This window comes from Trachurus trachurus, assembly GCF_905171665.1.
Source record: "Trachurus trachurus genome assembly, chromosome: 2".
In the NCBI taxonomy this organism is placed as follows: domain Eukaryota; kingdom Metazoa; phylum Chordata; class Actinopteri; order Carangiformes; family Carangidae; genus Trachurus; species Trachurus trachurus.
In genome coordinates, this window is record NC_139914.1 from 1,103,595 (window position 1) to 1,130,792 (window position 27,198).

A 27,198-nucleotide genomic window follows, 5' to 3' on the forward strand; every position below is an offset into this window, starting at 1 on the left:
AGGCTCAGGGCATGATGGGAAACGCACCTGATCATGATCTGATTGGCTCTTAGTTAGGACTGCAAACACTACGTGTTGATGAATCTCATGTTGTAGGCCTACTGCTTAAAAAAATATTCACACTGAGTCAAACTTCTGTTCTGAGAAATATATTGGTTATTTATTGGACAATTGCAGTACAGCATAAGAAATATATATTTCGGTGACTTCCTGTTTGTATTGACGGCGGCTGGAAACTGTCCGACTTGACTGCAGCTTTCTGTCACCAACCCCTGCTGCTGCCGCCTGCTCTCGCCAACCTTCCAGACGAGGCACAGTTCATCTCGAACGCACCTATTAATTCACTCATTGTGTCACCATGGTAACCACAGTTATTGCCCCAATCAATGATGAATCACGATCCTTCATAAAACAACTTATCAAAGACCAGTCCAGCATCTAGATCAGGATCTGGTTTCATAGTTTTATTATGAGTCTGTTCAAAGTTCAAATGAAATCAGAGTCACAGTAAAAACCAAACGACAGGTTCAACGATGAGACAGGATCAGTTACAGTGTGAAAAGGAGACAAATGTCAAACACACACGGTGACTGATCCTGTCTCGTGGACTGATCTGGATTATCCAGAGTCCGTTGGTTGTCTCAGATGGGACGTCTTCTGTTGTCCACGTCAACACGTCAACAAACAAACAGCAGCTCGTCAGTGATGAAGATCAAACATCAGAAATTGTAACCACTCAAAGGTCCACTTACTCAGATTGTTCCCTCTGCAGTTTTCTGGATCTGGACCAGGTCTGTGGAGAAACCAGGAGCTGAAGTCCTCTGCTTGTTGAGCTTCAGCTGTCCTGAGTGTGTGTAGGCTACTGTCACTGTAAAACACCCTGAAACCAGGTGTGGTGTTGGGGGCGGGGCTAACGGGCCAAGGTCCGCCAATTTGTTCAACCGGCCAATCCTGAGTGACCTCTCTCAATAAAACTGATTTGATAAGTGCCACAATCAAACACTTGTTTCTTCCCTTCAGGATCAGTCCTCAATGATCTGAACAGTCTGATAAGCTTTGGTTGGAAACATCAGTAATAACCGACAGGTACAAGGTCCGTGTCCAGTTCAAGCCCTGGATCAGAGTCTGTCATAAAACCTGCAGCTCAAAGTTCAGCTGCTACAGTTTAATATGACTTTATCATCATTAATATTTAAGCTGCAGCAGCTTCCTGCTCTGACAAACCTGACCTCTTATCAACATCAACGTCTTTATTCTGAAGGTCGTCGCTGTCTCGGTTTCCTGTCAGTCACACACACCTCCAGTGGCTGACCTCAGTCACCTGTGGACAGTGTTGGTCAGACAGGGCAGAGGTCAAAGGTCGTGGACTTGTCCTGCAAAGTAACACTATGGCCCAATTCCAATCCGACCCCTCACGGACTCACTGACTTAGAGGCGCGTTCACGGGAAGTCCGTGAGTGTGTGAGGGCTGTTCCATTGTCAGATCATCAAGTCAGTGAGTCAGTGAATGAGCCCTTACTGCCCCCTTACAGTAAGTCAGCACCGATGCTGACTTTGGGTAGGGGAATTACCCACAGTTCATAGCGTTGTGAAGTCAAACCATAACACATGGGATGCCGTCGGAACGCAAGTGTTAAAACAAAAAGAAATTAACATGAGTAGTCAGAGAGAGCTCCGCCAGTCTCTTTATTGTTAATGGACAGGAGCCAAAAAAAAGGAATACATAAAAAGAAAAGAAGAAGTTTACTGTCAGTGTTAACGTGCAGTTTGTGATTATTGATGATGATTTGATCAGATCTGATCCAAGAATATTTTGTTTTGAGTCCGCCTCCCTTGCACACCTTGTGCGTATTGAAATTACAGTAAATTTATCGGTCCAAGGGCGGAGTTAAAAACATTTTGTTGTCAAGGTAACGTGTGGTGAGAGTGGGTAAGTGCTGTTCCATTCATGTTTACATAATCTGGACCCTCACAGACTCTCACACTCTGTCACTTAGAGCTGACGTCACTTTAGTCAGTGAGGGTTCAGGGCTTGAGTCTTTAGGGGGCGGATTGGAATTGGGGGTGACTGAACACAATCAGTCCGACCATATCACATTGTGTTGGGTCAGTTACTGTCCTTCAGTGTTCAACTGTTGCTGTGGCTCAGTGTTTGTCCGTTCACCACAGGCTCAGGCCTCCTGTTAACTGAGTGTAGTGAACATGTTGGCCTGTGGGGGGTGTTACTGAGCCCCCAGTGTGTCTGTACAGTGATGTGTGATCCACCAGTGGACGATAGACTTTCACCTCCGTATCTGTAAAACAAATGTTTGCTGTGACTTCGTGCTGAGTCGGTCGGTCGATTGCAGCTCGGCGGCATCACCGTCATTTTAGTTTCAGTTGTTCTCGTTCTGTTGTTTGTGTCGGCGTTACAGCTGTGACACAGTCTGACCTCTGACCTCGGCAACATCCCACGCTCTGTTCATTTACACAGCTGACGAGTTTCAAACAGCTCAGGGACAAAAAGTTCCAACAATCACTGTCGACACCACGGAAACCATTTAATCGTTGTGACAATGATCTCTGACTTTTCCCTTCTGACGCCACCATGAAAGATGATGAAACTATCCAATAATCAGCCTTCATCTTATTTCACTCTGAGCTCTGTGACAACTATTGACCGACTATTTATATCAATCAATCAATAAATAAAATGATCATCAGGTGATTTGGTCAACATCATCAGTTGGAGGGCTGTATTTTCATACTTTTACTTGAGAACCATTTCAAACACAAGACAGTGTGTAGATCCTTCTGGTTCCTGTCTGATCTCCACAGCAGCAGGTACCTGTGTTCTTAACAAAGTGGACACTGAGTCCATGTCCGTCAGCAGAGACACTGAGTGGTCCTGAACGCAGCAGGTGAGTCAAAGTAAACACAGCGACATTAAACATGTCCGACTCAGTCATACTTTGACCCTCTGGTCAATACTCCCCCCACCACACAGACAAAGACACAGACCGAGACTGAGGTGCAGAGACGGACTGAGGAGAGTCTGCTGGATCTGGTTCTGAGGTTCTGTTTGGAGGTCTGGACCATGGTGGAGCCCACATCCAAACCAGCTGCTGTTCTGCTGCTGTTTGTGCTACACAGCTGCCTGACAGACCATGGCGCCCGAGCCGGAGCTGACAGCGGAGGTACTGGACGTTCGTACAGACCATAATAATCTGTATGAAATTGACATCTTTTTGTTTTCTACATGAGAAACAGATTCAGTTCTTGCTGTTGGTTCAACTTTCAGTCTGTGGAGTACCGGTCACCAGCTCTCAGTTTTCACTTCTGGAGGTTTTAATCAACTGGTTGTCTCTCTACAGTCTTCCTCAGCAGCCAGCGAGCCACGCAGGTTCTGGTCCGGAACAGACGAGCCAATCAGATGTTCGAGGAGGTGAAACCAGGTAACGTCCCTGAGAGGTCAGAGGTCAGACAAGCGACCGTCTTAAGACAGATGTGGTGAAGGTGTCTCTGTGTCTCTGTAGGGAACCTGGAGAGAGAATGTGTGGAGGAAATCTGTGACCACGAAGAGGCCAGAGAGGTGTTCGAGGACGTGGCTAAAACAGTACGACCCGTTTTATTCTGAGCTCATTCACTGTTTCTGTCAGAGAACCTCACAACAGTTCTGATCACACCAACTAACCACAAAACGGCCTCTGTTCCCTGCAGGAAACCTTCTGGGCCAAGTACCTGGGTGAGTTCTGCTGCTCCAAAACACACACACACACACACACACACACACACACACACACACACACACACACACACACACACACACACACACACACACACACACACACACACACACACATGTTCTAAGTACACAGCACCGAAGAACCTGGAGAACCTCTCCCTTATGTATTTGTCAGTACAACAACAGGAGCCTGCACAGTTCTAGTGGTTCTGATCTGGATTAACTGTGTTTAATCTGTTGTGTTGAACAAACATGAGCAAAGTCCACAACTGAAATTTACACAACTCTGAGTACACACCAACTATCTGTCTGTCTCTCTCTCACCTGTCTGTCTCTGACTTGTCTGTCTGTCTCCAGACTGTAAAGGAAATGAAATTACCAGATCTCAAGACAACATTAACACTGTCAGACAATGCATAGAAGGTAAATATGAATAAACGTCGTCAAGTAGGCTATGATAAAATGCACAAATGCAACAACATGATTGGTGTGTATGTTCCTCAGGTCAGTGTATTTTCGGTACGGGGTTGAATTATGAAGGAGATGTCAACATCACAGTGGCAGGGAGACCGTGTCAGAGCTGGGCACACACCTTCCCACATCCCATCATTAGGTAAGGGGACAGCTCTCCACTCCGACACACCTCCACTTCGACACCCCGCTGTTCCGAAATACCCCCACTTCGAAACACCGCTACTCCGACACCCCCTCCTCCCCCCCCGCAGCTGTCCAAGGTGCTGAACCGCGTGACGTTGTTTACATTCTGCTTTGTGGCTTGTCTGTGAAACGTGCTGCTCAGAGACTGGGCAGATCTGTCCCACTTTCTCCCCGACACAGTAAAAGAAATACACTTTTTTTCTTTTTCTCCACCCCTCTGCTCCGCTCGAGCGCGGCTGAAGCCGGCTTGAGCTCACACGGGCGCGAGGCTGCTGCAGCCGCCGCTCGCGCTGACAGCTGACTGAGGGAGATGCTTTGGTTGGGCTTAGGCAATGAAGAAAGGAGTTGGTTAAGTTTAGTAAAAAGACCAGGTAGAGGCTAGACAGGCTAAGCATAATGAACATTATATGTCATTAATATGAAGTATTTGCTTGTTTTGCAGTTAATTATGCACATGATCCGTTTGACCCCAAAAAGGAAAAAAGGATCAATGCGCACTGCGCACTGGGGGTTTTCCCCAATAGCCTTTTCGGAGTAGCGGGGTCTTTAGAAAAAATAGAAAACCCCGCTATTACGATGAATGGAAGTCTATTGTCGGAAAGACGGGGCTTCGGAAAGGCGGGGTGTAACCATTAGGTAACTAGGTAACTAACAGACAGACTGACTGACTAATTAACCGAACACTAACTGACTGACTGACTGACTGACTACAGGTTTGTCAAATAAGTCACTAAGAAAACTAACAACAACAACAACTCATGTGACCACATAAGTAGCTAATTACTTTGTTTACTAGTAGGCTACGGTACTTACCTCCCTCACCAAGAAACTAACATCCTAACTGACGATGTAATGTAACATACCAGCCAATGAACCAACTCGATCATTTAAAAATCAAACTAAAACACTACAGAACTGAAATTGAACTGTTAAACTGTCACTCACCTGTCTGTCTGCCTCCTGTCTGTAGGGAGTTCAACACCTCTGAGCCAAACAGTAACTTGAAGGAGAACTTCTGTCGTAACCCCGACCAACGTCCTGAGGGACCCTGGTGTTTCACGCAGGACCCAACAGTCCAGAAAGAGGCCTGCAGGGTGCCAATATGTGGCAAGTGTCTGCTACTACACCTAGTACTACTAACTACACCTAGTACTGCTAACTACAGCTAGAAGTAACTAGCTGTAGTCAGCTAGTACTGCTCTACACCTAGTACTGCTAACAGCTGTAGTCAGCTAGTACTGCTCTACACCTAGTACTGCTAACTAAACCTAGTACTACTAACTACAGCTAGTGCCGCTAACTACACCTAGTGCTAACTACACCTAGTACAACTACACCTAGTACTGCTAAGTACACCTAGAACTACTAACCTTACTGTTCTACAGCTAGAATTAACTTAGCTAGTAGCCTACTGCTCTACACCTAGTACTGCTAACTAAACTACTAACTACGGCTAGTGCCGCTAACTACACCTGCTAGTACTGCTTTTACAATACTACTATACAGCTAACTTCTAACTACAGCTAAAAGCTAACAAGCTGTAGTTAGAGTAGGCTACTGCTAAATGCACCTTGTAGCCTACTAACTACAGCTAGTAATGCTAACAACAGCTAGAAGTTAACTAGCTGTAGTCAGCTAGAACTGTTAACTACACTACACCAACTACCACTACAGCTGCTAAACTACAGCTAGACGTTTACTAGCTGTTGTTAGTACTGCTAACTGCTGATAGTATTACTTCTATGGTTTTACTACCTACAGCTAGTACTACTAACCACATGCAGTGCTACTGCTAACTCCTGCTGTTACTAATTGCAGCTAGCACTGCTAACTACGGCTAGCAGTAGTTAGCTAGTACTGCTTGTAGTTCTACGAAGGAATAACCGAATGAGACCAATGAAAATCACTCTCTCCATCCAGGTGAGGCCTTCATCCCGCCCACTGTGGCCCCTGAGCCGGTCAAAACTGGACAGTGTTTGCCCAACTATGGCGTAGACTACAGAGGCGACCTGGACGTCACCCTGGGGGGCCACACCTGTCTGCCGTGGTCGTTACCTGTGGTCGTGGCCCTCAGCCAGGACAAGGAGTTCATGCCTGAGGTCCGCTTAGTCAGTAACAAGTGCCGTAACCCTGACAACGACCCTGAGGGCCCCTGGTGCTACGTAGAGGTATCTGGAAACGTGACCGTGGACATGTGTGACCTGGAGATCTGTGGTAATCTTACCAGTCCCACCTGAGCATACAGCACACAGGTGTCACTGTCCATCTCTTACCTGTCTCTGTGTCTCTCACCTGTCTGTCTCCCAGAGGACTCACTGCTTGGCGACCTGCTGAAAGTACAGACCGGAGAGAGGGAGCGCTCCGTCCTGGGAGCCTCCAGGAAAACCTTTTTCAACCCTCGCTCATTTGGAGAAGGAGAGAGTGGTGAGTCATGTGACCGACTGGTTAACTGACTGGTTGACTGACTGATTGGTTGACCCTTTTACTGATTGGCTGACTGACTGGTTGACTGACTGATTGGTTGACCCTTTTCCTAACTGGTTGACTGACTGGTTGACTGTCTGACCCTTTTACTAACTAGTTAACTGACTGGTTAACTGACTGACTAGTTAACTGACTGGTTAACCGACTGACCCTTTTACTAGTTAACTGACTGGTTAACTGTCTGGTTGACTGACTGGTTGACTGACTGACCCTTTTACTAACTAGTTAACTGACTGGTTAATTGACTGACTGGTTGACTGACTAGTTAACTGACTGGTTGACTGACTAGTTAACTGTCTGGTTGACTGACTGGTTAACTGACTAGTTAACTGATTGGTTGACTGACTAGTTAACTGACTGGTTAACTGACTGACTGGTTGACTGACTAGTTAACTGATTGGTTGAGTGACTGGTTAACTAGCTGGCTAACTGACTGCTGATGTTGCAGACTGTGGACTGCGCCCCCTGTTTGAAAAGATTAGTAAGAAGGACGCAAAGGAGGACGAGCTGTTGGATTCGTACAGAGACAAACGTATCGTTGGGGGCGACGACGCAGAAGTGGCCTCAGCACCATGGTAACCACAAGCTGTCACTATGGCAACCACACCATCCAAACATCCTTGTTAACAACATGTAAAAAAAAAAAAGAGCACACAGCACTGCCATCACGTCTTACCACGGTTCTCCTGGTGCAGGCAGGTGATGCTGTACAAGCGCTCCCCTCAGGAGCTGCTGTGTGGCGCCAGTCTGATCAGTGACCAGTGGATCCTCACCGCCGCTCACTGCATCCTCTACCCGCCCTGGGGCAAGAACTTCACCAGCTCTGACATCCTGGTCCGCCTGGGCAAACACGACAGAGCCAAGTAAGACTGATACTAACCTGAAGTGAGCACATGATGTGGCCGTGCGGTGGACTGAGCCGGACGTTTCCTCCTCCTCCTCCAGGTTTGAGCGCGGCACCGAGAGGATCGTGGCGATTGATGAAATCATCGTCCATCCCAGGTACAACTGGAAGGAAAACCTGAACCGTGACATCGCTTTGCTGCACTTGAGACGTCCCGTCACCTTCACCGATCAGATCTTCCCCATCTGCCTTCCCAGCAGGAAGGTGGCCCAGGAGTAAGGACACGCCCACAAACAAAACAAAACACCTGTTTTATTATCAGCTGTGTCTGGACACTTGTACCTTTAGACGGGGTTTTCTGAATCAGCTGACAGTGTTTCCTCCCCACAGTCTGATGACCGAGGGATTTAAAGGACGAGTGACCGGCTGGGGGAACCTGAAGGAAACCTGGAACCCATCGGCAAGAAATCTACCTGCCGTCCTCCAGCAAATCCACCTGCCAATTGTGGACCAGGAAATCTGCCGCAAATCCACATCGGTCAGGATCACAGACAACATGTTCTGTGCAGGTGAGTGACAGACGGGATCGTCACATGACTCCTGCCCCACACACCTGATCCAGTCCTTCACCTGTTTGACACGTCCCTTCATGTTTAGGTTTCAAACCCGAGGACACTGAGCGTGGTGACGCCTGTGAGGGAGACAGCGGTGGACCATTTGTGATGAAGGTGAGGATGACATCACAAACTCAACAACAACCTGAAACACTTCCTTTAAACTTAGTTCAGTTCAATCACAGTTTAAATCAAACATAAACACAGTGAAACTTCTAAAACAACACAGAAGTTAAGTGGTGCACTCACGGGATTGGCGTGATGACGTCGTGTGGATGATGCGCAGACGTCAGAACAACGGCTGCCCGCCGGAAGTAGCCGCAACAAAATTGATTTTTTAATTTTTTAAAAGACTGTTTCGACTCTGTTTTTTTTTTATTGATTGATTTTTATTGGAAATCACCGGACGATCTCATGTTGAAAGAATAATGGCGGCTCCTAGTTTGCACCCGTATATATATCTATGGTTTGCACCTAACTGCTCCGTGATGTCACCTGTCCGCCATATTGCACCGGTGGATTATTATTTTTTTTTTTTAAATAAACAAAAGCTCCGATTTTTTTTAACGTGAAACCGATAATTACCTGTTTTTTGTTGTTGTTTGAGACAAAGACATCAACTCCCATGATCCCACGCTACTTCACTACGTCATCAAGCTCAGCCTGTTGTTGTCATCCTGTCATCATGTGCCTCCTCAGCCTCCTCTGGTTTTTACATTATGAACTCAAGTGTCAGCTAAATACCGATAATTATGATCAATATTGATCAATCTGTTGTTTTTTTCATTATTTACTTATTATTAATTGGTCTATAAAATAAAAGCTGACTGATCCAATGAGAAGATTTACTTTATCACCTGAACAAGCAGCAGCTCCTCCTGTGATGTGCAGATGTTGAAAAAAAGATCCTCTATTCGTTGATCATCACTTGGATTAATTGATCAGCCAATCATTATCGGTTGTGTGAATGTGAATCTCCGGCTGTGTGTGAACCTGTGTGTGTGTTTTCTGTGCAGTACCCGGCAGAGAACCGCTGGTATCAGATGGGCATCGTGTCGTGGGGCGAAGGCTGCGACCGGGACGGAAAGTACGGCTTCTACACACACCTGTTCCGGATGACCAGGTGGATGAAGAAAGTGATCGAAAAGGCCAAAAAGGATTGAGCACCTATCAGTCTTCACTTCCTGTCATCAAGTGTCGAGTCAGACGATGCTAATAAAGTTTGTTCCTTTAGCTTTTGGCTCTGAGCAAGTTTTTGTCGAGTAAAAAAAAACACGTGGAAGTGAACAGTTCAAAGTCACAGACCGAAATCTGGCACAGCAGCTTTTATAAAAGCACAGATACAAAATCTCCATGGTAACACACACACCGAGTCTCTCAGTGTTAATTATAATAATCAGTTAAAAGTAGTGTCGATGAACAAATAAAAGAAAATAACAGTTTGTTTTTACATCTGCAGCAGCTTCATCTCTAAACAGGAAATGACTTTCAAAATAAGACTTTTAACTTGATTCTGTGTGATGTGTAAAAGAGCTGGACACACACACACACACACACGGACACATTCATGACAACACACATCATCAAATGGCTGCAGTGAGTGACGGTTACCGTGGTGACCAAACAACGACATCCAGAACCCATCCTTCAGTCAAACACAGGTAAAACTCATTCAGTGACGTCAGACGTGTCTCAGGTCTCGCCGGCCGTCTCCGTCTCCGTCGCCTCCGTCTCATTGGTCCGGTGGGTCAGCAGGTGTCTGTTCAGGTGAGTCTTGCGGGTGTAGCTCTTGGGGCAGAAGGAGCAGGCGTAGGGACGGACGTTGCTATGAGACAACATGTGTTTCTTCAGGTCGAACTTCCTGCGCAGACATTTCCCACACTCAGGACACGCGAACGGCTTCTCCCCTGCAGCAACACAACAACAAGGTGGTTACAGGTGAAACAGGAAGTGACCAGGTGGTGAACTCATCCTGAACTGATGCTGGATGGAACTGAACTAACAGATAAAAAAATCTAACAATAAACATATTCGCCAGTGTTTTTAAAGAAAGAAGAGATCTCAAACAAAACCTACATAACATCCCGTCTACTCTGTGAAATGTATTACTGCTAAATTTACAGATGTTGACAACTCCTGTACTTTTTGTAAAAAATAATACAGAAACAATTTTGTATTTACCTTTTGGTTGTGACATATCAAAAAGATTTTGGAGAGATCTTGAGTCTCACTTTTTCAATCTGTCTACAGACATTATTTGTTCATCCAGAAGATGGTGCTCTCGAACACCTAATGAACGTTGAATTTTTTTATTCACAAAAACGATTTGCTAAGATCGCTGCTTTTCTACTGGAACTAAAGTCTTTGTTTAAAGCTCTCAGTTTAATTAACAGCAAAAAAAAAGCAAGACATTACTGAGTCATTATGACAAGTTTTTATCTGAACCTGCCGACTGAGCCTATTATTTTGTTTCTTTTTTTTATTTTTCTATGTATTTTATTATATTCTTTATCTTTTTTGTACCCATCTATCTTCTCCGTAAACTATATTTTTGATTGTCTGTGCATTTTGATGTGTGTTCAGTGTTTCCTCCAGGATTTTTTTTAAAGAGTGGCGGCGAGGGTGGTCTGATCAACGGGGGGGGGGGGGGGGGGGGAGATTGTACGCGCGCGGGACCAGATTGTCCGACCGAGGGGGGGGGGGGGGGGGGGGGCTGCGCGGAGATGCGGGGGCATTTCGGCGTCCAATCCTCCGCGGCATGCAGCGATCATTTCGGCGTTTGGTCTATTTTGTGCACGAGCCGCGAGCCACCGTGTCAATCTTGGCAGGAAGTCACACAAAGAAACACGAGAGAATCCGGTCAATTTTCAAAATAAAACACCGCGAATGACAAACACGTGAGGCCAATGTGTGTACGTTTGTAGCCTATTTAATAATCGAAACAGAGCGCGACAGATGAACACACACAGAGCTGAGGTGCGAAGCGCTTGTCCCCCGGCCGCCACAGAGTCGTTAATTAATGGTATAACACTGCATGCGCTCGCTGATAAGTTTCGTTTTTAATGAGGAGGAAATAAAGAACTCAGCTGTGATTGAAAAGCATGAGTCGAAAGTTGTGGAAAGGGCTGCAAAGTAGCTACCTAACAGAGGAGGCTGGTCCATTGAGGCAGAGGAGGTTGGTCCTCCTCTATTTTTGAGAGGCAAAAGGAAAATTTATTTTTTATTTAAGAAAGAGTAACTGGTTGAAATAAATCATTACCAAATCTCAGTATAATTTATAAAATATTATATATGTATTTTATCATAAAAAAAGTTTGTTTTTTGGAAGAAAATCCACTTAAAACGGCTCAACTGCGCCGCCAGCAGGCTCAGGAGACAGAGCAGGCTGTGTGAGGAGCAGGGAGCAGGAAGGTGGGGGCTCTACGGAGGTGGCAAGATTTTTACCTCCCTAACTGGCCTCGGGGCGGGATCTTCTTCCATTGACTCAATGCATTTAGGATGTCTTCATCCTGACCTGTGATTGGCTAAGACACGTAAAATGACGTCATGACGGAGGAGGCTCTTCTGTACCAATCAGCAATCAGAACACAAGATTGACAGCAGGTTGGTCCAATGACAGTTCTCCAACCCCCCTTGGTTACTGTTGCTATGTGCGCCAAACTTTCACTCCCAGCCGTGCTGCTTATGCTGCTCCTAGCACAAGAAATACGGAGTTTTCAGAGATATTGGCATCGATTTGAAAGGAAATATCAGCAGATTTCTGGATAAACTGTTAGGAGATATCAGAGAGAAGCAGTCAGAGAGATTGTTAATAGTTTTCAGTTACGTGACCTGGGCAGCTGGAGGGTAAACAAAGACACGACCGGACTTTTTTTTTTTTTCTCCGCCATCAGCTCAGGTAAAAGCATAGCTATATCTAAGAGGTAAAAGCCAAATATGTATGTAATTTGAGTGGAACACTTTGTTTTGTTATTAATAATTACAGATTTTCATGGTTTTTGTTTTTCCTTTTTAAATCAGAGGGTGTAAATCCCCACTGTGGCATTTACAGGTGTTGAACACTGGCCTGCTTTTTTTTTTTTTTACATCCCACATCCAAGATCATGGCTCTGTCTTTTTCATTAGGCCTGTGTTAATCTGAAAACAGTAAGATTTAATAAAATTATGTTGTTTTTAAGAAATCTTGTAAGACATTGTTTTACTGTTTAATTTTCATTGAATATAATAAAGTAGGGAGAAGTAGTGCTATAAAATAAAATGAGGCCGTGGACTGGTGTTCCTCCTGTCCTCCCTAATTTTTTCAGTCACCAGCCGCCACTGCTACCTAATGGTAACTGGTTGTGGAAACCCTGCTTAACATTGTTTTAACATTAAAAAATTAAAAAAAAAAAAAAAAAAAAATCATCATTCTGAAGGTGTGGCGGCTTTTATTTTGCCGTGGCGGTGCGCCACGATCAACTGTTGTCAAACAGTAGATGTCCGAATCTTCACACATATGAATAATTATCATTAATCTGACAATTTAATAAATGTTTGTATCAAAGAATGAGTGACTATAAGAACAGAGACCAGGTGATGGCTCAGTTTGTCCCTGCAGGCTCCCGTAGCGCTGCGCTCTCACCTGTGTGGATCCTGCGATGCTCCGTCAGGTGACAGGAGATGGAGAAGGCTTTCCCACATTCCTGACAGACGTAGGGCCGCTCGCCCGTGTGCGTCCTCATGTGTTTCTGCAGGTCTCCTCCGGACGGCCAGCCCTTCCCGCACACCGTGCACACGTACGGCCGCTCCCCCGTGTGACGCCGCACGTGCACGTTGAGGCCGGCGAGCGCGGTGAAGTCTTTGGGGCAGTAGGGGCAGCGATACGGCCGCTCGCCGGTGTGCGTCCTCAGGTGACCCTCCAGCCCGTCGCGGGTCTTGAAGCGTTTGCCGCACTGCGGGCACAGGAAGCGGCTCTCGGCCGAGTGGCTGGCGCGGTGCGAGTGGAGGCCGGTCAGCGAGCCGTACGTCTTGTTGCACTGGTCACACTGGTACGAGCGGAAGGTGTGTGTGCGCTGGTGGATCCGCAGCTGGGTCACACCTGGAGAACACCGACCAATCAGATAAAAAACAGCAAGAATGTTGTAACACATTTTTATTTTTCTATTCACATTAAGCAATACCCAATTATAAATGTCTTATGGAAACGATAAAGATGAAGGATGGATGTCCTTCTATTTTATGATTTAGTACAAAATTGAATGGAAACACCTTGAATTGCAAAAAAACCGATTCAATAAATAACAGCATGACTTCATTATGCACGGCTTTTTATTGAATGTCTGAGATGGAAACGCACTTGAACCGGTGTTATTAACATTAATAATAATAATATTTTTATGGATCTTCAGATATTGGATCAACAGGTGGATGGAAACAAGGTTAGGCAGCGACCGTGGACGGCGGTTACCTGAGAAGCTCTGCTCACAGAAGCGACAGTTGTAGCATGGCTCCGCCCCCTCCACCGAGTGGCTCTGCAGGTGTCGCAGCAGCAGCGTCTGCGAGCTGAACGTCTGCTCGCACACGGTGCAGGTGAGGTCCGGGAGGCGGTGCTGCAGCCGGTGGGCGTCTCTCTCCTTGGCCGACTCGAACGCCTTGTCGCAGCGGCTGCAGGTGAAGCCGCCGCGGTGCAGGTGCGTCTGCCTGTGATTGGTCAGACTGGACAGGTGGTGGAACTCCTTGTCGCACTGGCCGCACTGGTAGACGGGCCGCGCCCGGTGGCTGCGCTGGTGCGACAGCAGCTCGGCTTTGGTTCTGAAGACGGCGTTGCACTGGAAGCAGGAGTGGCTGCGAAGGGGGCGGGGCTCCGGGAGGCGGGGCGCAGGTGGGCGGGGCTCCTGGTCACGACTCTGCAGGTTGGAGTCTCCTCCTGTGGCGGTTAGAGCCGAACCGCAGGACTTGTTGGTTCTGAGGTGACGGATCACCTGTGGAGAGCAGCCTGTCAATCATGTGACACAGCAGGAAGTGACCAGGACACACACACACTCACACACACACACACACACACTCACCTGAGAGCGGTAGATGAAACATTTGCCGCACTGAGGACACTTGTGAGCCACACGCTGGGAATTATGAGAAATGCTGTACAGAGCATTGGCTGCCACCTCGGTGCAGGGCGGCTCTGATTGGTCGACTATGGAGAAGGGGCGGGACTTAGGTCAATAATAATAATACACAGATTGTCTGTGTGTGTGTGTGTGTGTGTGTGTGTGTGTGTGTGTGTGTGTGTGTGTGTGTGTGTGTGTGTGTGTGTGTGCTGTACCCGTGTCGTCTGATTGGTCGGCTACGTTTCCAGGTGACTCCCTCAACCTGACAGGAAACAGTGATAATGAGACTTTATTTTGAAGGTTGAGTGTTCAATTAATTAATTCATTAATTAATATATTCATTTGTTAAAGCAGAAGTAAGGTGAATGTTTGTGTTAATATAAGTCTTAAATAGTTCTATCTTCCGACAGCAATCACTTCTATAGAGTGTTTGGTCTGAAACACGGGTCTGTCAGTCACTCTGCTCTGCTCTGAGCCGAGGAGAAAACTTTCCTTGTATCCTACAACCTTTATCCAATGAGGAGAGAGAACGGCATAAAGGGGCGGTCCTCTCTGTGTATGCAGCCAAGGGATGCGCGTGAATGTGGTGACGTAGGGACGAGGACGGGGACTGCTAACTCCATCGGCTGACAAGAAGTTAGCCAAAACCACCGGATCACTTACTGCTGCTTTAACTTGTAAAATAAAAAACTGAAAAACTAAATAAAAATGAAAAGTAATGAAATGTTAAAACTATAATAATATATATATAATAACCTTGGTTCTGACCCATCCACCTCCACCACCACCGGTGTGATGGCGCAGTCGTCTCCGCCCACTGAGCTCTGATTGGATGCCTCCTCCTCCTCCTCCTCCTCCTCCTCCTCCTCCTCCTCCTGCTCTTCCTCGACCTCCTGGATCAGCATCTCCTCCTGCTCCTCCTCCGTCATCACCACCACCTCCACCTTCACCAGCTCCTCGTCCAGCTGCACGGGGCTCACCACAGCTGGAGGAGCCTCCACCTGCACCTCGGTTTCCACGGCAGCAGGAGGAGGCTCGGGATTGGTCAGTTTGGTGAAGAGTGGGTGTGTCCAGGCGGAGAGGAGGATTTTCTCTGTGTCACAACAAACTGAGGAAGAAAATCATAAAAAACCAGAAACATTGGAGTTTGAATCGAAGCAGAGACTTTTCCGTCCTGATCGTTTCCTCTGTGACGTCGTACCTGTGCTCGCCGCTCGGCCCGGGGAACAGCTCTGATTGGTCAGCAGCTCCCTCAGCCCCTCCCACTCCGCCTCCTGCAGACACTCCTCCAGGCCACCGGGGGCGGCGTCGAGCCAGGACGCAGCCTGAGCCGCACAAACATCATGATTTTATTATTGTTATCGTCATATTAACAGAGTGACGCTCCCCCCAGAGCATCATGGGAGCTGTAGTTCTGCAGAGTCTGAGGAACAACACCTGTTTGAAGTCTGGCACCGGGAACAGCTGCTCGATCCTGGACAGGAAGTCCGACACGAGGGACTGAAGGGCGGAGTCATAACTCTGGTCAAACACTTCCTGGAGCAGAGAGAGAGAGATTCATTTAATTATTCATTAATTAAACTATGTGTATTTATATTTTTCATTATATAAAACAACTTGCAACTGCCTAATGACACCCAAACTGTGTTTAACCCAATGTATAAGAGAGAGACAGCACACACACACGCATAGGGATTATAAATGTATATACTTTTTATTTTATTTGTACACATTTGATTCTGTGAGTTGCTGTTCCTGTCACTGACCTGCAGGAGGCGCCGTCTGTCTGCAGGAGTCACGGCCTCAGTCAGAGTCAACAGGGCTGAGCAGCACTCGTCCAGCTGCTGATCCAGCTGCTGCTGCAACAAACACAAACTAGTAAACAACATAAACTACATCTGATGAAGGAAACAGCTCATCCTCCTCCATCTCCCAGCAGCCACTGCAGCAGGTCACATGATTCATGTCTGTTTTTGACTGTTGCATTCTGGGTGCTGTGTTTTCAAATTAAAGAAATAAAATGAGACAGAAAAATAAAATGATCCTCGCCTGAGAAAAGATTTTAAAAAATATATATATATCAGGTATCAATGAAACATCCCATCGTTTATTCCTGTATTCTCACCGTTGCCTCGGAGACGGAGCGTATCCTGTCCAGGTGGGCGTGGACGGGCTGAGGGGCGGGGTCACAGAGGGTCACCTGAGGCGGGAGGAGACACAGAAGAAGAGTGAGTCACATACAAGTGAACGGGTGAACGGGTGAAGAGGTGAACGGGTGAACAGGTGAACGGGTGAAGAGGTGAACGGGTGAACAGGTGAAGAGGTGAACGGGTGAGTTGCAGCAGCGTCACCTTGGCTCTCAGCGCCAGCAGCAACAGGCTCCTCTGTCGCTCCGTCAGCAGCTGCGGGATGGCCTCTGTCACCAGGGAAACAAAGTCCTCCAGCATCCCATAATGCTTCACGCTCTGCTGCCGGGCGACCTGCCACATGGCCGCCGTCAGCAGGCGGAGGGGGGGCACGAGGAGACGCAGGGAGGAGAGGGGGAGAGGAGGAGCTGAGGAGTGACATCATCATGTTATTGGTCATAATAAAGATGGGTCATTACCATCATCATTACATCATTATCCACGTTACAGTCGACTGTGAGCTCATCAGACTTGTATGAAGGTAATGGTTATGACAACAATTCAATTCATTTGTCACACGTTATAATATTAAAGAGAAACATTATGAATAACAAATAAATATATATAATTAACAATATAAAATGTACAAATTATATATAGAATACATATTACATATAAAATACTGAGCAGGTGAAGCGTCACACACACTGGGTTCATAATGTTTATAAATGTTCATTATTTATCATTATTAGTGCAGAGGAGAAGCTGTTGTTAACTATTAAATATAAAAAAATAGAAAAGATGTGATCTAAGGTTTGATTTTGTGACATCAGAGTAAACACTTTGTTTTTAAACTCTTGTAACAGGCTACACAGACAGGGAGCAGTTCACACCCTGCAAAACCTGTGACTTATACTTTTTTTTTTTTTTTTTTTTTACTTTTCATTAAATCCTACTTTACACGTGCAAGTGCAACACTGAAGCCGAAATATCAGCCAGTTAAACCTGACTCAGAGCTCCTGTTTCCCACAGTTTTAATGGACATTAAACGTCTCTTTAGCTCAAAATGACTCTTTTTATCAGTGGAGTCTGGCTCCGTTAGCACCGAGCTGTTGCCCCTGTACCGAGAGCTACCGAGGCCGTTAAATGACACGCAACCTGATCAAAACACAGCGATCGATCCACTCGATCGGCACGTACCCATCCCGTCTTTTCACGGCCGCTCACAGTCCTTCACTTTAGGCTCCGCTCCGGTCTGAAACCTCGGTCAGTTAGCTGCGGGAGCTAACGGCTAACTGGTGTTTACAGTCCGGCGAACAGAGGCCACGCCCCCTCCCTCACCGGAAGTGAATGCACACATGGGTCACACTTCCGGTTTCACCTACACCCGACGTAATAAATAAATAAAATAAAATAAATTATGGACAAACTTTTAAAATACAAATTTAATGTATTTTAGTTGATCTTTTTGATTAGGAAATACAAAAAAGTTGTTCATTATCAACCTTTGTTCTCTCTAGGAACTCGAGAACCAGCTCATTTAGAAAACAAAAACGCAACATTTCTGTCTTAATTTCTTATTGTTAGTCATATCTGGACACACTAAAGTATTGCACAAATGAGTTTGACTTGTGATTTATTGTATTTTTTTATTTATTTTCTCTCTCTATCTATCTTTCACTCTCTTAATTTAATTTCTGCATTATTATCATGTCTTTTGTTTTGTTTGTTGAGCATTCCTTGTGTCTTGTTATTGCTATTGACAATTACCTTGTACACTGCATTGTGTAAATAATAAAAAAAAAAGATAATTATTATCAGTTATTATTAAAAAAAAAAAAAAAAAAATTCAATGAAAGGCCAGGAATGCTGTGCAAGTTTTATAAGATGAGTCATCAAGTTAATCAATTAACCCAAGAGTTATCTAAAGAATTAAAGAGACATTGAAGAGGCTGACCTCTCACCTGGTTTGACACAGGTACAGTAAGCCCGGTGTAATCCTCCTCCTCCTCCTCCTCCTCCTCCTCCTGAGGTCCAGTAAATGGATTAACAGGGTTTGTTTGAGAGCTGCACAGAAAGCAAGAGAGCAACAGCAAGAAGGCAAACAACGAACAACAATAAAGAAGAAAAAGAAGAAGAAGAAGAGAGGCCTTGGAGGTGGATGCTGCATGTGGACGAGCTGGAGGTCGACCTTGAAAACAAACTTTATTTTTCTATATTTATGGGAGTGTGTGGAGCAGAGAGAGAGATCGACAGTCAAGACTGGATTTGTTGGATCTGCTGCTCAGAAAATCCGTTCATCCATCGCTCCTTCGTCGCTCCTCCTCTCAAAGCTGCAAACTGTTGAACTGACTCTGCTGTAACTACCTGATAATAACTCATTTCATCTATTTATTTCAGTCTCTGTGGAAAATCTTATACTCCAACTTATTATTGTTGATATTCAGCCTGTTGTAACATAACTAACTTACATTAAATTCAGCCTGGTGGTGATTTGTGGTGGTTAAGATTTAGTTTAGTTGAATTTAACCGGTTTGGTTAAATGGAGGAATAATTGATCCGATTAACTTCTGAGCTGAGACTGGACTGGACTTATTAGCTTTAAGCAGCCACATAAACACATAAACACAATGGATTCAGACCGAGAAGAAGCCGAGGTGTTTTCAGAAACAGAGGAACCGAGCTCCCTGAGACCAGAGGAGGAGGAAGAGGAAGAGGAGGAGGAGGAGGAGGAAAACGAGGAGGAGGATGCTCGGATCTTCAACACCTGGATGCAGCAGTACAGAGGAGGCAAACAGCAGGAGAAGATCGGAGAGGAGGAGGAAGAGGAGGAGGTGGAGGAGGGACGGGAGTCAGTAGGAGGAGGACGAAGAGCTGAGAGCAGGAGCAGTCTGGGTCCTCCGGCCCGGATGAGGACGGACCGCCGGGCGTCGCTGCCGTGTGCGGTGAGAGGAAGCGGCAGCCGCAGGTTTCTCCACAGCAGCTCGCCGTTAGCTCAGCCCGGTGTCACAGGCCTCTCAGAGCCACTAATGAGGATTTACAGACTCATACTCTCGTTTATTTTTGCCCGTGTTGATGGGATCTTTGGATCAGCGAGTCTCTGCGCTCCGACGATCCAGTTATCACAGCGGCTGATGAATGAAACCACAAACTGTGTCAGTGCTTCCCTCTGATTTAATGTCACTGAAGCTGTTTTTAAAGCTGCAACCTGAGGAGGAGGAGGAGGAGGAGGAGTCAGCTTCATCCTCCACGTTAACTAGTCCTTTTATTACTCACTCTCAATCCCAGCTGTTCTGGAAATTATTTACAGATTAGTTCAAAAGAAAATAACTCACTTACTTGTTATATTAAAAGACAAACAATTGGACTTAAAGGGATAGTTCAACATTTTGGCAAACTGGCCCATTGCCATAATCCCTATAGCAGTAGGTTCGTTACCTTTAATTGTCGGTGCAAGCTGTTTTTAGAACGGCGGAGCAGAGCCGTGAGCTGCTCAGAGCTACGCTACGGAGGCTCATGGGATTTCTTGGTTTCCCTCATCAAACTCATCAAATACACAATCCAACAACTCCACAACGCTCTGGTGGACAAGTTGTGACCTGCACATTCACCACGCTATGAGATAATAACACAACGTTACCAGACAGAGTTGTTTTAGAGGGAAATGCAGAGACTGCTTGATGAAAAACTGTCCCTGAAGGCAACGTGCATTAGGTTTTGCATGACTTTACCTCTAAAACAACTCTGTGTGGTAACGTTGTGTTATTATCTCATAGCGTGGTGAATGTGCAGGTCACAACTTGTCCACCAGAGCATTGTGGAGTTGTTGGATTGTGTATTTGGTGAGTTTGATGTCGATGTTGTGTATTTATTTCATCTTTTCAATGTGGTGTCTGTTCTACTTAGTTCTCTTTTGCCTTCCTGGTTTGTTCATTCATTTGTTTGCAATAAAGTTAAAATATATAATAATAAAAAAATTAACTAGTCCCCCCCCCCCTCTCTCCCTGTGTCCAGACGACTCTCTCGTCCATGCAACTGTCTCGCCTCCACTCGTCCACCCGGGCTCCGGTGACGGCGAGGGTCCTGCTGCGCCGCTCCTCCTCCCGCCGCCTCCTGCCCTCGCCGCAGGAGGCCGCCGCCCCCGTGTCCCTCCCCCCCGTTGGCGAGCGCAGACCCTCCCTCATACCCACCATCCCCGAGGCCACGGTGCACGAGAGGAGGGGCCAGTTCAGGAGGCGCAACGTGATGTCACTGGTGGGTGGAGCTACACCGCTGTGGAAACTGATGTGTGTGTGACTTTAAACTGACTGTGTGTGTGTTGTTGTGTTGCAGAGCGATGCTGACAGTGTGTGTCTGATCTGTCACAACGACTTAAATCGAGGAACCGGCGGCACCAGAGAGCTGCAGTGCACACACACCTTCCACAAAGAGGTAACACACACTCTAACACACCTTAACACACAGAGATGAAGTGTGTTTTTGCAGAGCTGTCCATCAGACTCCGCCTCCCTCTCTCCCTGTGCAGTGTATAGAGGAGTGGCTGTGGAGGAAACAGTCCTGTCCCACGTGTCACGTTCAGGTGTCGATGCCTCAGCCCGTTTACTGGAGCTCCACCAGAGTCAAAGTCCCATAAACACCGACGACGGACGGCAGCAGAGAGACCGAGGTCCATGAGAGTGGAGCAACGTCTGGTCCAGAATCTCATCATCATCTCTGGTTCTCATGCTCCTGATGCAGAGAGGACGGTGACATCATCAGGAGAGGACAGTGACATCACAAACACATCCATAAAGTATGTCATAAGAAGAGGAAGCAGTTGGGAGACCAAACCTACGTTAAAACGGCCAAGTGTGAAGTTGATACACAACCACAGTAACCTCACCCATGTGTGTGTGATGAGTGTATATTCTACTGGTAGCTACATGTACAGCAGCATCATAAGGATTTTTAAATAAAGTTTGATTGTGGAAAAAAAAAGTATATATATATATTCTGATTCTTGACTAAAAATCAAAACAGTGTGCAAGAGAAAATGTAATTTTAATGATGAGAGACGTTAACCCTGAGCTCTCCAGGTCTGGTGTCTCCTCCTCTGTGTCTCTAACCCTCCTCTCCTCCATGTGCATTTGTTTCCAACGAAGAAGCCGGTGACAAATCAATCCATGGAGCGGTGGATAAGGTTATTTATCATCTACCATGTGTATGTTTGTGTAGTCTTATCTGTCATAAACAAGAGTTTACAGGTTACGGGCGCGTTATGTTTGTGTGGCGGTGCCGCAGAGACGAGAGCTGGGACACCGGGTCGGAGGCTCTGATCTAACAAGGTTGGTTTTCAGCCAAGAGACGCTCCATTCTTACAACTAGTCATTGGTTTAACCAGCACTAGGACTCTGGAGCTGGAGCTAAGGAGTGATAAAATAATAATAATAATAATAATAATAATAATAATAATAATAATAATAATAATAATAATAAAACATTGTCAAGTAAAAATACATTTCTATGATTAAAAGTGAGATAAAAGTGAATATTATGGTCAAGTATCTGATGTACAGTGGTGCAGTTTCAGTACTTGCTGTGGGTAAACAGCGCCCCCTTCGGTGTCGTAGTGGCCAGACGCGGTACTGCAGGCGGAAGTGCTGCACCTGTTGATGCGCTGACGGACTGACTTCACTCTTCTTCCTCTTCTTCTGCTGCTGCTGCTGCTCCGGTTGTTACCTTCGCTCACCTGAGGCTGTAAAACCCCTGAGAAGCTGCTGGACCGTCGGCAGGTGTTGATGGACAAGCTGAAGAAGGTTCTGAGCGGACAGGAGGATGGAAACACCGCGGACGGATCCGGGATCCTGGAGGTGAAACGCGGCCGTTACCGTCTCTCTCTGTTGTTTTTAGCCTGTTAGCTCATCACAACACAACATCACCGGTTAAAGCTCAACACAGGTGACCCCAACCACACCTGGTCACGTCAGGTGAAGGGATGAGCGGCTCAGTCTTACACATCTGTTATTACACCATCACTACTTCTATAATAATTCACATTTAATGAGTGAATCAGCTGTAAAAACACCAACAAACCAACAGCTGCAGCTTCTACATGTGAATATTTACTGTTTTATACCTGTAGTAGCTGATCAGTTAGTTATCAATAAATTGGGGTTGACAGTCTATTTATTTATTATGTTTTTTATTTTATCTTTAGTATTTTTGCTTTTTTAGTATGTTTTATGGTTTTTATTTTGCTATACAGCACTTTGGAAACCTTTGTGTTTATTTAAATTGTGCTTTATAAATAAAATGGATTGGATTGGATAAATTAATCTACAGTAACACTACTAACATTAAAGCAGAAGTAAGCGATATTTTTGTGTTAATATAAGTCTTAAATAGTTCTATCTTCCCACAGCAATCACTTAGCCTACATAGAGTGTTTGGACCGAAACACGGGTCTGTCAGTCCCTCTTCTCTGCTCTGAGCCGAGGAGAAAACTTTTCTCGTATCCTACAAGTTTTATCCAATGAGGAGAGAGAACAGCATTAAGGGCTGTGTGTGCAGCCAAGGGATGAGCGTGAATGTGGTGACGTAGGGACGAGGACCAATAGATCCATGACGAGGGCGGGGGTTGCTAACTCCATCGGCTGACAAGACGTTATGGTGCGTTCAAGGCAACCCGTAACTCGTGTTTTTCCGACCTGTGAAGTCGTACCAGTTCGATCTGGTACGAGTTCACAGGTCGGAAGTTACGAGTGGCCGTTATAGTGACTTTCACAGGTAAAACAGGTCGGAAAAACACGAGTGCGTTGCCTGGAACGCTACAAAGTCGTAAGTCGTGACTTGAAGCTGTAATTTACGATTTCAAAAGCCTGCCTGGAACGCAGCATTAGCCAAAACGACCGGATCGCTTACTTCTGCTTTAATAATCCACAGGTTCTTTCTAATGTCAGGAAAAATAAACACATTAATAATTATAATGACAGAATTGACTGAACTTCCTGTATGAAACAGCGCCAGGTGCAGCTGACTCACCTGAGTTCACCTGCAGCAGGTAACTGATCTGGAACCAGCTCAGTGTTTCCTTCTCTCTCTCTCTGTTGGATCACACTGTTTATCCATGTAAACGACCTGTTTCCACAGCCAGGGTTCCATACTTTACTTTTTTTTTTTTTTCTATAAACTGCAATCTTTTATTTTCATTATTCTTATTTTGTGTCATTATGTGAGATTGTAGCTTGGTACAATAGCACGTACAAAAAAATTAACCCAAATAACTTAAGATCAGGCCAAAGCCAGATAAATTATGTAAATTATATTTATAGTTTCCATTTTCCATACTTTTCCAGACCTGGAAAAGTATAAGATCAAATTCCATGCTTGTGTAGCGACCCAGATCCAGTTTTTTGCTCTGTGATGATGTCGTCACCTGGTTGGTTCAGTTTTTTCAGCCTGTACAGTTGATTTTCCAACAACGTGAACGACCTGTGGAGCTGTCACCTTGACAACAATGATGATGTCATGTCATGTCATGTCATGTGTGCAGAGAGCCAATCAGGCGTCCACCCTAGCCTGGGGGACCAGGATGAGGGGCTTCGTCATCTGCTTCGTCCTCGGCGTGATCTGCTCCGTCCTGGTGAGTTCCGTCCGTTTCCGTGGCAACAACAACGTCCTTGTCCATGACAACAGTCCTTTCCTTTCCTGTGGTCACATCCTCTCTATCTATCTCTTGTCCGTCTGTAGTCGTGGCAACAGCCTGCATGTTTCTATGGTCACAGCTCTGTTACTATGGTTTCTTCTTCTTGTCGTTTCTTCGTTAACAGCCTGTTTCTCTCTGTCTCTATGGTAACAGCCCTTCTCCTGTCGCTGTCTGTAGCCAAGGTAACAGCACTTCTGTCTTTTCTCTGTGTTTGTCTCCCTGTCTGTATCTATGGTAACAACCACTCCAGGTCCATCAGTCAGTCAGTCAGTCTCTGTGTCCATGGTAACCGCCTGTCTAGTGTCGCTGTGTCTATGTTTACGCGGTGACGGCCTCCCTCTCTCTCTCCGTCTCCAGGGCACCTGTTTGTTGTGGATCCCCGGTGCCGGCCTCGCTGTGTTCGCTGTCCTCTACAGCGTGGGAAATGTCTGCGCTCTGGCCAGGTACCGACCAGAACTCACCTGGTTCCAAATCAATCAATCAATCAATCAATCAATCAGTCAATCAATCAATCAATCAATCAATCAATCAGTCAATCAGTCAAACCTTAGTTGTGCAGCAGCGTTTGGTGCAGGTGAGGCTGTGAGGTAAAGGAGGCGCTGCCCTCTGGTGGCGGCCGTCGGCGTCACCTGTCAGGTAACTGATGATGTCATTCCAGCACCATGTTCCTGGTCGGTCCGCTGCGGCAGCTCAAGACCATGTGCGCTAAAGAGAGGGCGCTCGCCACCGCCATCATGGTGGTGAGGAAACACACACACACACACACACAGTATCTGACACATGTAATTACAAAGAGAGAAACCCTGTGTGTGTGTGTGTGTGTGTGTGTGTGTGTGTGTGTGTGTGTGTGTGTGTGTGTGTGTGTGTGTGTGTGTGTGTGTTTGCAGGTCTGCCTGGTGTTGACGCTGTGCGCTGCTTTCTGGGTGAGAAACACAAATAACTTTGAGCGATCAAATGTGTTCACACTGAATGTTTTATTTTCACACACACACATGTACAGTGTGTTAATGACTCTGTTGTCAATAAAGTTAACATAAAATCAACACACATTGTATAATATACTTGTGTGTGTGTGTGTCTCTCTCTCTCTGCAGTGGAAGAACAACGGTCTCGCTCTGTTGTTCTGTGTCCTTCAGTTCCTGGCGTTCACCTGGTATGACACACACACACACACACACACTCACACACACACACACACAGACTCACCACCTGTCTAATTGCTGCTGTTGTTCACCACAGGTACGGCCTTTCATACATCCCCTTCGCCAGGTAACACACACACACACACACACACAAGATAAAAATGAAGAGTTAATTGATTTCAACAGATCAGGAGTTAAAACATTAATGAACAATGTCACATGATCAATAAACAAATTAAAAACAGCAGAATGTACGTTTTTATTTAATGTGTTCAAGTCATCATTGATCATAGCATTTTAATTATTGATCCTGTAGTTTACAATAAATATAAATACAGATATGGTAAAAATACAAATGTTTCTGTCTGATAATTAATAATTATTATAAATGTAAATGTTTTTAAAATGTTTATAATTTAAAAGAAAAACATCGTAATAGTTTGGTTTTATATTTTTACCTTTTAATTAAAATGATCCATATGAGCCCAGATGAATCAGGACTGAAGCTCCGCCCCCTTCTCTCTTGCAGGGACGCAGTCATCAAGCTCTTCTCGCTCTGCGTCTAGGCCCCGCCCACCCTCCGCCTGTCCAACCAATCAGGAAGCAGCTCTCTTAAAGAGACACACGCCTTAAAAAAAAACAAAAAAAACATTTCAACCTCAGAAAAAGTGAATGTCTCAGAAGAAGAAGCCACACGACGACGGGACCTTGTTTCCATGGAGACTGTTACCTGGATCAGCGTCGACTCATTTCACATCGTTTCGATTTTTATTAATGAACAAAACATTTCACCTTTTAAACATTTCCTTTTGTGTTTTTGTTTTCCTGGACCAAACTAACTGTGTTTTTATACTTGTTGTAATAAACAGGTAATAACTGTTGTTACACTCTTTATAAACGTGTTATAAACTGTTGCTGATTTCATCGTGAAACAAAGTGCTTTTATTTTGAAGGCCGGTTGTAATGGACCAACTTTTAAAATGTAAAGTTTTTTTTTACTGTTGTAGCTTCGTAGCGTTTAAATAACGAACAGAATGAGAAGATATTGATCAGGTTCATTGATAATTGTCATAATTATTGATTAAAGGTTAAAACACTAATAATCAACGTTAAAAAAAAACACTCTTGTTTTTATAAATCTCAGTTCATGAGGCCGTGAAACGACCTCTGACCCCGTCTCCTGGTTCTGGTCCCAGTGAGTCCAGCTCAGTGTTTGTGTCTGTGTTTGGTTTTAATAAATATTAACATGTGGATGTAACGTCAGTGTTTCCTTTAAATCAAACCACTTCACTTCACCTGACCGTGACTCTGAGTGTGTGTGTGTGTGTAGGTGTGTTACCTGGTGTTTACCTGCCTCACTGTGTGTTAACGTCGTCTTTATGCCTGTTAAGTCTCTAAAGCCTGTAATCTCCACCCGCCGCCGCCCGCTGATTAAAACACACACACACACAATAAAACACACACTCCCTTTTTTAAGGCGAGACTCACATATCGTATGTCGCCGTGTGTGTGTGTGTGTGTGTGTTTCCAGATGTTCTGACCTATTCTCCATTACATGCTGATCTGAACAGCTGATGGTGTTTTTCATCTGACATTTAAACGTCCAGGAGCCACAGAGTGTGTGTGTGTGTGTGTTTTTATTATTATTATTATTATTTTAAGCTTATTATTATTATTATCATTATTTTAAGCTTGTTTGTATCAGAAGCTTCCAGTGTCTGTGCAAATCTCGCAGGATTTGAGACTGAGACACTGGGAGCTTCCGCTACAAACAAGCTTAAAATATAGATTTATTTAATTTTTTTCGGAACAATTTCTCATGTTGGGGCTTCAATAC

At 45.4% G+C, this 27,198-nt stretch overlaps 5 protein-coding genes across 5 annotated transcripts in view; 3 read left to right on the plus strand and 2 right to left on the minus strand.

Annotated features, from left to right (window-relative positions):
* Positions 1–27,198, minus strand: part of LOC310997657 (NLR family CARD domain-containing protein 3-like) — a gene marked incomplete at its 5' end in the record, with an annotated part of 366,988 nt that overhangs the window by 7,085 nt on the left and 332,705 nt on the right. The window lies entirely within an intron of this gene.
* Positions 2,987–9,556, plus strand: f2 (coagulation factor II (thrombin)). The gene is made up of 15 exons (XM_083991603.1): positions 2,987–3,176; positions 3,354–3,434; positions 3,516–3,595; positions 3,700–3,724; positions 4,082–4,147; positions 4,229–4,337; positions 5,352–5,488; positions 6,302–6,595; positions 6,689–6,805; positions 7,314–7,440; positions 7,561–7,728; positions 7,811–7,984; positions 8,100–8,278; positions 8,367–8,437; positions 9,340–9,556. Exons 1-15 carry the CDS (start codon positions 3,077–3,079, stop codon positions 9,484–9,486), a joined length of 1,875 nt encoding a protein of 624 aa, XP_083847729.1. The 5' UTR covers positions 2,987–3,076; the 3' UTR covers positions 9,487–9,556.
* Positions 9,645–17,866, minus strand: LOC311000731 (uncharacterized protein). The gene is made up of 12 exons (XM_083991547.1): positions 17,736–17,866; positions 16,761–16,963; positions 16,535–16,609; positions 16,176–16,271; positions 15,847–15,945; positions 15,611–15,734; positions 15,166–15,517; positions 14,625–14,671; positions 14,371–14,495; positions 13,770–14,283; positions 12,945–13,400; positions 9,645–10,230 (listed from the first exon to the last, which is right to left on the minus strand). The coding sequence occupies exons 1-12, from the start codon at positions 17,737–17,739 to the stop codon at positions 10,016–10,018; spliced, it is 2,310 nt and encodes a 769-aa protein (XP_083847673.1). The 5' UTR covers positions 17,740–17,866; the 3' UTR covers positions 9,645–10,015.
* Positions 19,166–21,168, plus strand: LOC311000914 (uncharacterized protein; the record flags this gene model as incomplete). The annotated part of the gene is made up of 4 exons (XM_083991816.1): positions 19,166–19,480; positions 20,550–20,789; positions 20,868–20,966; positions 21,061–21,168. The coding sequence occupies 4 exons, from the start codon at positions 19,166–19,168 to the stop codon at positions 21,166–21,168; spliced, it is 762 nt and encodes a 253-aa protein (XP_083847942.1).
* LOC311001010 (vesicle transport protein SFT2B-like) lies at positions 22,172–26,607 on the plus strand. The gene is made up of 8 exons (XM_083991955.1): positions 22,172–22,384; positions 24,067–24,156; positions 24,577–24,662; positions 24,878–24,959; positions 25,107–25,142; positions 25,314–25,372; positions 25,459–25,488; positions 25,891–26,607. Exons 1-8 carry the CDS (start codon positions 22,313–22,315, stop codon positions 25,925–25,927), a joined length of 492 nt encoding a protein of 163 aa, XP_083848081.1. The 5' UTR covers positions 22,172–22,312; the 3' UTR covers positions 25,928–26,607.

Coding starts and splice junctions, on each gene's coding strand:
- f2 (XM_083991603.1), top strand. CDS start 3,077: ATGGTGGAGCCCACATCCAAACCAGCTGCTGTTCTGCTGCTGTTTGTG. Junction 4,148..4,228: donor TGTCAGACAATGCATAGAAG/GTAAATATGAAT, acceptor TATGTTCCTCAG/GTCAGTGTATTTTCGGTACG. Junction 6,596..6,688: donor GTGTGACCTGGAGATCTGTG/GTAATCTTACCA, acceptor TCTGTCTCCCAG/AGGACTCACTGCTTGGCGAC.
- LOC311000731 (XM_083991547.1), bottom strand. Junction 15,518..15,610: donor GGGCCGAGCGGCGAGCACAG/GTACGACGTCAC, acceptor TTTCTTCCTCAG/TTTGTTGTGACACAGAGAAA. Junction 14,672..15,165: donor GTGGATGGGTCAGAACCAAG/GTTATTATATAT, acceptor GTTTCCTGTCAG/GTTGAGGGAGTCACCTGGAA.
- LOC311001010 (XM_083991955.1), top strand. CDS start 22,313: ATGGACAAGCTGAAGAAGGTTCTGAGCGGACAGGAGGATGGAAACACC. Junction 24,663..24,877: donor AATGTCTGCGCTCTGGCCAG/GTACCGACCAGA, acceptor ATGTCATTCCAG/CACCATGTTCCTGGTCGGTC. Junction 25,143..25,313: donor CGCTGTGCGCTGCTTTCTGG/GTGAGAAACACA, acceptor CTCTCTCTGCAG/TGGAAGAACAACGGTCTCGC.